Raw genomic sequence first — 12,973 nt, 5'->3', positions numbered from 1 at the left:
CAAGTAAAGCTGGTATTAGTATTAAACCACAGGTTTCTATGACTTCAGAGCTATTAGATCCTGAGTCTGTTTTGATTCACCAGACAAGCTGCTCCCAGTGACATAAATGTTCCTTGAAGTGTTTTGTTTTGTAGGTCATATGGAGAGGAACAAAGGCATCACCTTATCTGGGAGAGGTAAACAAACAACCCAAGTGCTGCACACCCAGATCCACATCAACATCCACAGCAGAGCTGGGGCTGGAAAAGGATCGTGAAATTCCAGAATGGTTTGGGTGGGTAGGGACCTTTAAGCTTATCTCATTTCAACCCCTGCCACGGGCAGGGACACCTTCCACTAGCCCAGTTTGCTCCAAGCCCCATCCAGCCTGGCCTGGAATATTTCCAGGGATGGAGCAACCTCAGCTTCTCTGGGCAACCTCTGCCAGGGCCTCCACACCCTCACAGAGAAGAATTTCTTCCCAATATCTAATCTAAATGTCCCCTCTTTTAGTTTAAAATTGTTTCCCCTTATCCCATCACTATCTGCCTGTGTAAAAAGTCACTCTCTCTTCTTTATAACCCCTCTTTATGAACTGAAAATAAGATAAATATGTAGGTGTTGAAACAACTGAGCCACAAACCTCTCACAGTAAATACATCTTTATGAACATAAAAAAAGGAAAACCTCAGCAATCCACAGCTTTGTTACAGGAGGAACAACCACTCAAGTTATTCTACTACTCCCTGGGTTGCAGAAGCATTACAAGATACCTCTTGAGGAACTCCCTCCTGCTGCAAACTCCCTCATTTCATCCTGATCTAAAAGAGATAAATTGAAGCCATAATTACAAGTTAGAACTCCTCAGAATTAGGCATGTCATCTCACATTAAAGCACAAAGAAGTGTGGAGTAAGAACCTGCCACTTCCACTGGCCCTGATGGAGTAGCATTTCCTGAGCACGCTGAACAGCTGGTTGATAGAAAGGCATAAGGATCACAGACAACACTGCCATGGATGCTAAAAATCATCCTCATGGAGAGATGTCAGGAAGATTGCCCTTGACATGATTTGGAAGCCATCACGTCTAAGTTGAGTTCTGGCAGGCAAGGGAAGGGAAAAGTTTTGCTCCTGCTTTAAGGAATGGACTAAGTTGGACAATAAAGGAAAGGAAATCCCATACTTACTTTTGGAGATGTGGAAGGATGAGAAGAGGTGCTGAGCAGTCTCATGGAGGCTTCCATCTCCTGGGGTGGAAGGAAGAAGTTGGGAACAACAGGATCAGATCTGAGCAGAACAGTTAAGGAACAACCTTTGGCAATATGCAGTTGCACAGAGGTCCAGAAACAGAAAAAGCCTCAGCTGTTAATAGATCCCAAATAGTAAATTTCATTTGTTTTAATCAATATCCTGTTGTTCTGAACACTTAGTTCTCTCACCTGGGCTCACAGAGCATGGGACACTGACTTACTTTCAAATAATATCTCCCAAACTCCAGAGGACTTCATCCTGCAAAAATCCCACTTAATCCACTTAATCCACACTTAATCCAATATTTGTAATTTGTGCAAGAAATATTAAGAAATATTTTAAAAGCAAAATAAAGCATGTTTCTTTTAGTACAGGAGAAACACAAGAGCTCTAACACATGTGGAAAAATAACACAGAGAGAAAATGCAAGAAGACATGTTGGAGCTACCTAAAATGAAGTGACTCTTACAAATCACAAAGTTTATTGTCTAAAAGTTTCAAGAAAGTCATCACTACCGTGTTTGAAACAGTGTAATGGGGTCCTCCAACACCTTTCCAGATCACCAGTTCAGGATTTATTTCTCAGGGAAGAGCTTCACATAGCAAATTTCTCTGTCCTGAGGCCAGGGAGATTCTAAGTAAGTAGAAGAGTCATCGAATGCAAGGAGTGCTTAAGAAAAGAGTAAAGGATACAAAGTGATTTTTGGTTTGATGGGGTTTTCCGAGCCTTCCACTGGGTCTTCATTGCTGTCACCAGGGAAGCTCTCACTATTTCTCTCCAAGCCTGCTTGGGCTGATACACTCTGAACACAGTTCTCATCAGAACTACTTCCTTCCTTGCCTTGATGATCTCCATTTACAACCTCAGCATTTTCCTCCTCCTTTCTCTCAGTGTTCTTTTGATTGGTCAAACCCACGACTCCTGGGAGTGGCGGCAGTTCCCTGGAGCCTGCATGGAACTCCACATTTCTCTTTACAGGTTCAGTGTTCAGTGCTCTGTTCCAGAGACTCTCTCCAGTGGGCAGAAGCGGCTCCTTCTCCGCTGTTCCCGTGCTGAAGGTCTGGAAGTCTCCTGCTGCTCCCCAGGGACTATTCCCACCTGCGTGGGGGCTCATGGGTGGGCTCAGGGCACTGACCATGCTCTGGCTGCCCCCTTGCAGGATGCTGGACAAGGTGCTGCTGTTCCCTCTCTGGAAACAACCTTCATCTATGGAGTGCTGATCTTCAGGCCTGGGGTCCAGAGGATGCTGCTCAGCCCCCTGCCCTGCTTCAGAGATCACACTGGACCAGGGGCTTGTCCTGTCTGTTATGGATGTTATTTCATTAAGAGCTCGCAGTTCTATAACATCTTCTTCGTATTCTTCTTCACTGTGTGGCTGGATGGCAAAAGCCCCTTTGTTTTCCTGGATATAACCCATTGGATGCTCATCTTCAGGGACAAGGGGACCTAGAAGCTTGTGCAGCATGTGTCTGTCAAACACAGATCTCCCAGCACTGCACGTGCCACTGGAAACGCCGGGCCCGTCTGACTCCAGCTGGCCTTCAGGAACTTCAGGTCTGGCTCCTTCCTCCTTCCAGCTGGGTACATCCACAGCAGCCAGCTTCCTGCTGCTGTCCTGATGCACATTAGAAGCTTCTTTGCTATTTTTAGTTATAGTCTGCAAGTCTGGTTAACAAAAAAAACAGCATCAGTAAATGCATGGAGCAGCAATTCAGCTTAAATCTGATTTAGCTGGGTTTTTGGCAGAAAGTCCTAGATGTAAGGGTGGTTGGGAACTAAACATGCACAGCTTTGCAAACACTGCTGATGTGAACATGTTCTGCTCTGCTTACCACTGACAAGGCCAGAAGAACAGAAATGCTAAGGAAGAAAACAGAAGCATTAAGGATGAAATTATTTGGGAATCTTACAGATTCTTTCAAAAGCCACAATCATTTATTTTTGCTTTGTACTGGGCAGATCCTATTTATTGTTTGCATCCTCTGAGAATTAAGTTCACCAATATTAGGTAAAGTGGCCAACCATTTTGAGGCAAGTCCTGCTCCAAAAGAACAGTGGGGGACATTTGGAAAAGGAGAAGGAAGAGTCTGGAACAGACTTTAGAGGAAGGCATGTAAAAAAGCAGTAAAAACAACTGCTAAGGATGAGAAAGGAAATAAAAAGAGCAAAACCTTGGAGAATAAAGAGAGGGAAAAAAAAGAAGATTAAGATGGTGATACAAGAATGGCAAATTCTGGCATAATAGGGATGTGCCCTTCAACTCCAGCTCTTGGAAACGCTGCTTCCCTGTAGAAAGCCATGGGCAGAAAAAGCATAGAATAACTTTCCAACTGGCAGCAACTGTAGCTCTGGGCTCCAGCTTATTCTCTACTCCACTAAGTTATTTTAAAAGCATCAACAGGGATTTGATTTCCCTGTCATTTTGCTACTCACAGCAACAACTTACCATCGATTAGGCTGCTGACCTGAGACACCAACTGACTAGATTTTTTCAAAAGATGGCAGCCTTTGGGATCCACTTCTCTGCTCACCGAGCCCTGATGGTGCCTCTCCCACTCCTCATGGCTTGGTTTGGATGTGCTGAAGTCAGGAAAAGACCTGGTCAGCTTCTCACTGAAGTATCTTTGAACCTCCTCCAGCTCGCTCAAGTTTTTTCTGCAAGCAGCAGTAAGAGATTTGGTAAGAGGGGGAAAAAAGGTCTGTGGCAGTTTGGTTTAATTTGGATCATTCTAGTCAACAACATGTAAGGATCCAAATAAAAGATTAAAGCAGATCAGTAGGCAAGTGTTGAGGTTGCTCTAAGCAAGAAGATAACTCCAGAACAAATCATGACTGGGCTATGAAACTTAGGTTGGAAGCTAAAAAAGAGCTAGTTCTAAACTTAATCAAAGCAGTTGGATTTGAGATGACCTTCCAATAAAAGTCATAAAGCCACGGGTACTACTTGACTTATGGCTGAGCTTGATAAAAATCTGAGGATTTGTATGTGTTTAGATCTAGGGATTTTAAGATGCATTGCTTGTGGTAGCACAGAAAGGGATGAAGTACCTCAGGAAGTCTCTTTCAGTCCTATATTCCTACAGATAATACTACTCTTCTAAACCTGTATCTCATTTAAACTTAAAATCTAGTAAGGGAGCAGTGCTTCTAGCAAGAAAAATATCCTGATGGGAAAGGATATACTGCCCCATGCACCCCAAAAATCCTTACAGCCCCTTGTACCTGTGGAAGTCAGCTGAAGGGACTATTGGCTTCATAGCACCTGTTCTGTGACTGCAGTACCAGCAGGGATAAATACAAGCATTCCCTCCAGATTTGGAAACACTGCTGCTGCTGTTCCCCTTCAACAGCTCACCACACTGCTACAGCATCTAGTTCTGCTGTGGAGCTCCCCATCCAGTCCCTCATTTTCCAGCCTCACCTCAACCTGATGTCAATGACACCAGAATCTCATCATTGCTTACTGCACTGCTCCACTGCCATTTCCTTACAACTGGATCCATCCCTTCCAAGCTCTCCCCTGCTAACCAACTGCTCTGCTGGCCACAGCCCTGCTTTACCTGAGAGCAGTGAGGAGAGCAGCTCGTGAGGACGGCGACGCCGAGTCCAGCCTGGCTGTCCGGCGCGTGTTCCCTTCTGCCTGCTGCAGGGATTCGTGGAATCTGCGCACGTTCTGCACGTGCTCTTCGTGCCGAGGCGTGTGTGTGCCAGGGGGACTAATCCTGCAAAAAAACAGGTCTGTGTTTAATGCCAAAATCCAGGCTGGAACCTCTAACTGTGGAAAGTCTGCCAACTAAGAATATCCAATGGCTTGAAATCCACTAAAGAGTCACCGATGGATGAAACTAGTTCTTCCAAATGTGCACAGGAATGTCATTTACTCTTTCAGTTTTATACCAAAGTCAAGTTAGTGGTGAGGCTGGCAGGGAGCTTTCCATGCCTGCTGGCAGCTCCCAAGCCAGTTATTCAGATCCCATAGTGGTGGCCCACAGTCCCACTAAACTTCAAAGACACATATGGGGAAAGGATCACCTCTGTAGGCTAAATAAACAAATAATGAACTAAAACACCCTCTCACTCATTTGAAGGGACAGAAAGCAGGAATTACTTCAGGATATCTGACAGTCTTAATCCTGTAATATTCAATACTACAGCATTTCACCAGCTGTCATTCACTGGCCACGGACAGAAGTTAAGGCAAAATAAAGGGGATGCATCAGGAATACTCTATTCTAATTTACACTTACTAAAAATAAAACCAAATACAGACACAACCCTTATTCTTATCAGGGCCTGAAGAAAGTACCTGCCAGTTTTAACAATGGCATCATTTAAACCCTATTTTACAAGGGTGCAAATGAAACAAATCAGGAAGTATCAATGACAAGGAAAAGAACATCTGGGTCGTATGAAAAGGAACCTGTCCCAGGATTGCCACCTCCTGCACCTTCCTCTCACTGGGAAAGACAATGTCCACTAATTTTTAAGCCCAAACACAGTGGACACACTTGGATAAGCTGTACTATTTTTCCAGTAGAGTCAACTGGCTTTAGAGAGGTATTTCTAAGATCTGAAAATAATCAAAAAGGTTGTTAGCTGTGGACTTACCACTCTCGAGCAGGAATGCTGATTTCCTTTGACAAGGAATTCAACATCTGCTTGGACAAGTTTGTAGAATTACTAGGACATGCTGGAAAGCTGACCTTCACCTAGGATGAAAAGGAAAAAGAAAGACTGTACATGAGTCTTTCACAGCAAGAAAATAAGAGAAATTAAGGTATTATCCTGCTGATCTAAGAAAACCTCAGGTTTTCTAAATAGCTTTAAATTTTCAAATGATTTCCTGGCACTGACCCAAAGTACTATTTCACACTACTTTCATTTCAGACACTTCTGTTAGCTCCCTCCATACTATCAGAGAGTAAAGTGATGAAAAGTAGGATGAGGGCTACATTACATGTCTATAACACTCCCCAGCATATCTGGAAAGTCTAGAGAATAAAGAAAAACGCAGAAAAAAAGGGCAAATATCCCAGAAAAACAGATTCCTGCCAAATTAGATGTTTCCTAACCAATGAAAAGTTGACTCTATGGTATGTTTTTGAGCTAGATACACCAGCTGTCATCCAAAGCAGCAAATAGAGCTATGCCATGCTCCCAGAAATCTAAATGCACAGAATATTCTCCTAAAAAGAAAATCCCAAACACCCACGAAGCAACAACAGAGTGAAGCCAACAGGGATGTTCATGACTTGGTTGGAATGTTGTAACTAGCATTGGTCAGCAGCTGCCATGGAAACCTGGAGCAGAATTCCTAGGGAATTAGGTGGTTTTGGTACATTTATGCAGACTTGTCCACGGCAGAGCCGTGAATTTGTGGTGAATTTGCTCAGGAACCCAGAGTGCTGATTAGCAATCCAATCAAGTGTGAGAGGGGAGGAAATGGAAGAACATACAGAAGAGCTCTCTGGCTGGCTTCGGGCCCTGGCCTGCCTTTCCTCTTTGAGATGATGGATGTTTTGGAGAGGCGACACTGCCACTTTAATCTGCCCTCGGCACTGCCCGCTGAAGTCTGTGATGTTGTACCACCCACACACCAGCTGGAAGCCAGAAAGGAGAGGAGAAAGGTCCACAGATGCAAATCCTATCACTCGCTCCGACTCTGGGGAAGAAGGATACAAAGCACATATGGATTGATATGAATCATTTTCAGAAATGCTAAAACACCGCCCTTGAAATATGGCTTGGAAGTCGACCCAAGGCCCAGAACAATTCTGTCCCAATAGGGGGATATTATTTGGATTACCTCAGTTATGTTCATCAAAAAATGTCCCTGCACAAGAGTGAAAGCCCAGGGCAGGGAAAGGGACTGGGAGGAGAACCACTGTGTACACACACTACTCTGGATACACAGGAAGTTTATTTTTGAAGCAAAAATCAGACAGCTGAACTTCAATATGTAAAAAGAAAAAAATTAAAGTATTTGGCTACAACTTGCTGGCTACACTTCAACCAACTGCAGCAAGAACAAACAGCATGTGAAGGAAGAAGTTAAAAATTTCCTTCAGCAGGAAAATCCAACCTCTAAAGCACTGTCAAAATAAAACCAGAGAGAATATGGACAAACCAAACCTTGTAAGATGATTAATAGGGAAAAGGAGGATGCCAAGGGCCAGGAAATCAACTCGTATTTATCTCTAGCATTCTTTCAGTACAAGGCAAAAGACAGCACTACAATTCCACTCTCCAATTCATTTCACAGAATTTATTTTCCTTGCATGAAATACAAGTAGCCTAAGGAAGGGGATGCAGAAAACACACTCCTCTTAACACTGCACTACAAACTTTACCTGCTTTATGCCACACTTTGAAGACCAAGGTTTGCTGTGGATCCAGGAGAAGCTCTTTGGATAATCTGTTAAGAACAAAAACCATAATATTTTATACAAAGCAGGAAAAAGCAGTAAAATGCTTCTGAAGTTTCAATGCCATTTTATCTACAAAAAAAAATTGGTTTATTTCTGTACTGATGGGGGCAGGAACAAAACAAACCCCAAAATTACTGAGCCTCAAAGCATAACATTTCTCTATAAGTTTGGGCTTCTGCTTATTCAAGAAGTACTTCCCTCTCCTCACTCTTGCTGCACATTTAAAAGATAGGATGTACCAGAAACACAGTTTATTTAATGACTCAATAACACAGTGAGAGAAAAGCACTGGGGTTATGGTTGAAAGCTGAAATGTTTGAAGTTCATTCCTGGAAATTAAAAAAAAAAAAATAAATGGAAAAAATAAGTGTTAAACATAGAACAGTTTTTAAGTTGTTTGAAGGGATTCAGGTATTAGAAACACTGGAGGAGACACAAGATTGGATCACACAGGTTAATTCCTGAATAGTGCCATGTATGACTTAATCAGTCAATTCATCTGTTTTAAATTAAGCTCAGATCTGCGCTAAAAAGCCCAAACCATACATCCTTTTCACACCTGGCCTGGCTGTCAGATCTGGGGAGTGTCTGTGTGAATCCCCAGCTCTCACCTTGCTTGCTGCTGGAAGTCCCAGACTGGTGAGTCTGTATTTTCTACCACTGGAGTGGTTACTGGAGCACCTGCACCAGCAACAGCAAATGATACGCAGCTACTGGGGGCTGTTACCTCACGTTCTGTCAAGGGACTTCCTGAAAAGATACAGAATTAAATACAGATTTTTTAATTAATAACAACAACATCTAAAGGCAGTTCAGCAATTAAAACTACACAATTAGCAAAGAAATCCACCATCTAGAAAATACTCCTTTTGACTGGTGGAACTGATAGCATGTTATATTTACAATGGAAGCAAGTATTACACAAACCTTTAACAGAGCAGAAACTGGAATATTCAAGGGAGAAACAGAAAAACCATTTGCCCAAGATTATCTAAGAAGTCAGAAGTAAAGCTAGGAATAAAACCCAGGTCCTGAGGACACTATTCCAGTGCTTGAGCTACTCTCCATGCTGGGCCACCTGTCTGGCAATCATGAAGAGTGAAATTGCTTCTTGAAAGCAGCTTATATTTGTTTTAGCGGATCAGCTGCCTCTCTATTAGTTACTTCTAAAAATCCCCTAAAATAAGGAGTTCAAGACAGAAATATTTAAATATTTCTGCAATACTCAAAAGAAGACTCCTTTATACCATCAAAAACTTTGCAATAACAAAGTTGCATCAGTTTTTCAAAGACTATGAACTCCAGAAGATTCTAAAATAATTTTAAAAATCCATCTGCAGGGCTCAGAATCTTTTAGAATTACCTACCCTTAAATCACAGTTCGCATTTGACTCTTAGTTGTGTTATCAGGGGAACAAAAGCTAAGTACAGTGAGCCAGCTTTACAAATTTATTATGTGCTCATTTGCAGGAGTCTTTGAGATAGGGGTGTCTTGGGGTTTAGTTACTCAGTCAATGATTAACTTGGAGTTTAGCTATTCAGATAATGCTTAATTTCAGTATTCAGCCATCATCTCTAACAGGTAACATTATGTTATTTATATTTTGGATTTTATTCATGAAGATAGTTCAGCCTCCTGCTTTCCCTGTACCTACACAGTGATTGGGGTTGCAACACCATGAAGCCAAGTTCAAAATCTGTCCCACTTTGCTGGAGTAGGAACAGATCTCAGAGGAAAACAAAGAAACAGAAAACAAAGAAAGAAAAAAGGAAGACAAGAAAGAAAGAAAGAAAGGGAGTGTGTGTGTGTGTGTGTGTGTGTGATGTTACCTTTTAAACTTAGATGCATTGCTCTTTCCACAAGGATATTGACAGCAACTGTGTTTTCTAGAAAGATCACATCATCTTGCTGTGGTTCGCCATTGGTGATCCCTGAACCTACAATATCCACTTGCTGTTTGTCACAGACCTGCTGGCTCAGACCAGGGGCTTCCCCTGTGCCTTCATCTTCACTGCTGCTGCATTCCTCAGCACAGGGAGGTCTGGGCAGAGCAGCAGGAGCGGAAGCAAGGCTGACGTGAACACGCACAGCGGCTCCTGCCAGGTCTGCAGCATTGCATCTGAACAATGGATAAACGCCTGCAGGAAAACAACCAGCTAACTGAGCCAAAGGAAAAGCAGGAGTTGGAAAACAGCTGGTACAGTTCATTACTGTAGAGATCTCACATGAGCCCAGCAGAATGAATTTTGATTTTCAGCATAATTTCTATGTGAGTTATTACCCAGAAGTACAAGCTTGGAAACATTAAAAACTATGAGCAATCCCCCAAATTTTGTACACCTTAATTTTCTCCCAGTAACTGGGATTAAAGCACCTCAACTTCCTGAGAGCCCTGGGAACAGTAACTCTGCATAATTTTATGTACATATATGGAGAACACAACATATACCCCACAAAAAAAAATTGTTTTAACTCTTGCTCTTTCTCCCTTTCCTGAGTGTATCTGAAAGAGGAGCTGATCAGTCCACTAATCTGGTGGGTGTTGAGTACCACACAGATGACAGAAGCCATAAACTAGAACACAAGTTCCAACTCAGTTTGAGGAAGAACTTCTGTCTATGGAGGGGGAAGAGCCCGGGAACAGCTGCCTAGGGCCTGGAGTCTCCCTCTCCAGAGACATCCCAAACTGCACATGGATGCATTCCTGTGTCACCTGCTCCAGGTGACCCAGGTGGGACTGGCTGATCTCCAGAGATCCATTCCAACCCCAACCACCCTGGCATTCTGGGATTCTGTGCAGAACAAAACAAAGCTGTAAACATTTTGTTTAAAGTGACTAGAGAAGGAACCACATCAAATTGTCAATAAGGAGGAACGAAATGTGGCTCTGTATTTTAGGAACTCACCACTAACACTCAGTGCTCTCCTTGATCTCTCTGCTAACGCTGCCAGGTCAACGTAGGCACATCCAATAAGATGATCTGTATCAAGTGGTCTTTCCACCTCATTTTCCTTGCCATATGCCCACCACACCTGGATTTCTAATTTCTCCTCTTTGAAGAACCACAGCAGTCCCTGGCTCCTTCTGAGAATCACCTTGTTGGGTTTCCTGAAGCTCACTGTAACATTCTCTGCATCGTCACTCAGTTTTGGCCGCTTAAGCCACGTCCAGGTGGCTTCCTGGTCATACAGTTTGTACCTGAGGTAGCAGTAAGTGCTTTTGTGCAGGTGTCTCTGGCCTGCCAGCAGCACACAGTGGAGTGGCAGCCACACCCTTGGGGTGGAGATGGTCACAGCCACTGGACTGGAATTCTGCTCCCAGTCACCGCTCTCATCCTCGCTGTCTTCATGGATCTCCTCACTGCTCCACCCCAAGAGCTTGCCAGCCTCCAAAACACGCTCCCTGTCACCTTGATGGGCAAAGGCAACAGAGAGCTCCAGCCCTCCCACAATGGCCTGAACGGTGTTTGTGCTGTGTGGAGGCACCGCATCTTCTGAGAGGGTCACTGGGTACCAGCCTGAAATACCTTTGGGAGGAAAGATCACGTTAGACTTATCCCAGCTTTCAAAAAATGTCAGCCAGAAGAATGGTCACCTCTCTGCTCATCAGTCAAGGACCAGAATCCCAAGGGTTTATTTCTCGTTTGGAATTTTATTAAATAATTTCTAATCTAAAAAAATCAACAAGTTACTAGCCTCCTAAAAACCTCAGCAGCAGTTGTGACCCCAAGGATTTTTCATTTAGTTAAAAATACCCATTTTACAATGAAACGACATCTCTAGGATATCCAATTATAAAATTATGTATTCTCATTTCTTTCCTACTCTCTTCCCATTAAAAATAACCCCAAAATTTTGGGCTGGAGAAAATGAGAACTTTACTGAAATTAAAGCAGAAATAACCAAGGCAATAATAAAAACATCATAATTACAAGGTATAATAATCTCAAACTAATGCTAGAGAAAGAAGATCATTAGTAGACAGATATGTAAATATTTTTTTCACAGAAATTTCACAGAATATTCTTAATATGGACCTAAAAGGACCATTGAGATATTTCACACATAGTTTAAAAAACAAAACAAAACAAAACAAACCTGTTAATCCTACTTTCTAATTATCTGAGACTTTTGTTTCTAGCTTTGACATCTAAAAAGCACTCACTGGTCCTGCACTAAAAACTACAACTCATGGACTTGACATCCTTTTTGGACTTTCTATCTAGAAAATAAACAGCACTGAATAAAATCCTAAGGATTTTAGGTGTTGGTTTTAGCTGGCATGGAGTTAAATTTCTTCATAGTAGCCCTAGAATATTCATTCAGCCACTAAATATCCTACAGCCTGAAAACAGGTTTTCAAATAACAACCTTTATGTGACTTTCCTCATACAGGATTTTTACTGAACACATGGGGAATATCTCAAAGAACTTTGGTCTAAAAAAACACCCCCCACCCCAAAAACAAAACCAAAAAAACAACCTCAAAACAAGAATGGAAATAGTTTTAAGGAATTACAGTAGCATTAGGACAGAATGTCAGCAGCATAGCATTGCTGTTTTACCTGAACTTCTTGTCAGCAGGTCTCTGGTTGGAATCGTGACTGTCCCAAGAAGATAATCCCTGGATGTTCTATCAGCCAATTTTTCAGTGGCTGGAAAAGAGATAATATTGTAAATACACCAACTGGTACAGAAGGTTTAGAAGTGATTGACTGGAGAACAGCTGGTAAGAGGTGATCTTGATCACTGTGAGTCTCAAAAACTCTTTGCACAAGGGGAACAGGCTCTGCCAAAGACAATTTAGATAATTACATGTATTAGCAACTGCAGAGTTCCCTTCACAGGGCTCTGAGCAACCTGACCTGCTGGAAGATGGCCCTGCTCATTGCAGGGAGGTTCTTGCAAGTCCCAACCCACACTATTCCATTATTCTATGAGAATTTCTTTTTCTATACTAAAATTAAGGGGACTTCTGCACCGGTACTCAATCCTTGCAATTGCACCTGTCGTCCTTACCTGACTTGGTGCTCTGATGGTAGATGGAGAAAAAAATACTGGCAGAGTGCAGGAGTTCCCCCAGAGAAGAGGCTTCTCCACTGCTTTTCTGAACCATGAGATTACAAAGAAACTCGGTGTGATGCTCAAACTCCGGGCAGAAAGAGCAGGGCACGGCCTGTGTGCTGCGCGTCTGCGCCTGGGGCAGGAAGGACAGGAGCACACACACGTAGGCATTCACTCCCACCCCTGCATAGTACTGGACAGAAGGGTTCTTCTGTGCCACAGCTCTTCATTTCACATGGGGGAAAAAAA

At 42.8% G+C, this 12,973-nt stretch overlaps 1 protein-coding gene across 6 annotated transcripts in view; it reads right to left on the bottom strand.

The window, feature by feature from the left end:
* C2CD3 (C2 domain containing 3 centriole elongation regulator) overlaps positions 1-12,973 on the bottom strand; it is a 37,118-nt gene that overhangs the window by 5,347 nt on the left and 18,798 nt on the right. For 5 of the 6 annotated variants that reach the window (XM_015647143.2, XM_015646990.2, XM_015647071.2 and 2 more), the window contains 12 exons: positions 12,680-12,948; positions 12,226-12,315; positions 10,567-11,187; positions 9,490-9,798; positions 8,271-8,409; positions 7,582-7,646; positions 6,688-6,893; positions 5,840-5,940; positions 4,792-4,953; positions 3,678-3,886; positions 1,924-2,896; positions 1,167-1,266 (listed from right to left, as the gene is read on the bottom strand). In XM_015647143.2, coding sequence (XP_015502629.2) covers positions 1,167-1,266; positions 1,924-2,896; positions 3,678-3,886; positions 4,792-4,953; positions 5,840-5,940; positions 6,688-6,893; positions 7,582-7,646; positions 8,271-8,409; positions 9,490-9,798; positions 10,567-11,187; positions 12,226-12,315; positions 12,680-12,948 — 3,244 coding nt within the window. Of the gene's footprint in view, positions 1-752; positions 801-1,166; positions 1,267-1,923; positions 2,897-3,677; positions 3,887-4,791; positions 4,954-5,839; positions 5,941-6,687; positions 6,894-7,581; positions 7,647-8,270; positions 8,410-9,489; positions 9,799-10,566; positions 11,188-12,225; positions 12,316-12,679; positions 12,949-12,973 lie in introns of all 6 variants that reach the window. The other variant, XM_019008569.2, reaches the window with a different exon arrangement.

Source organism: Parus major, chromosome 1 (assembly GCF_001522545.3).
Source record: "Parus major isolate Abel chromosome 1, Parus_major1.1, whole genome shotgun sequence".
Lineage (NCBI taxonomy): Eukaryota > Metazoa > Chordata > Aves > Passeriformes > Paridae > Parus > Parus major.
This window is presented reverse-complemented; position numbering and strand designations above follow the sequence as displayed.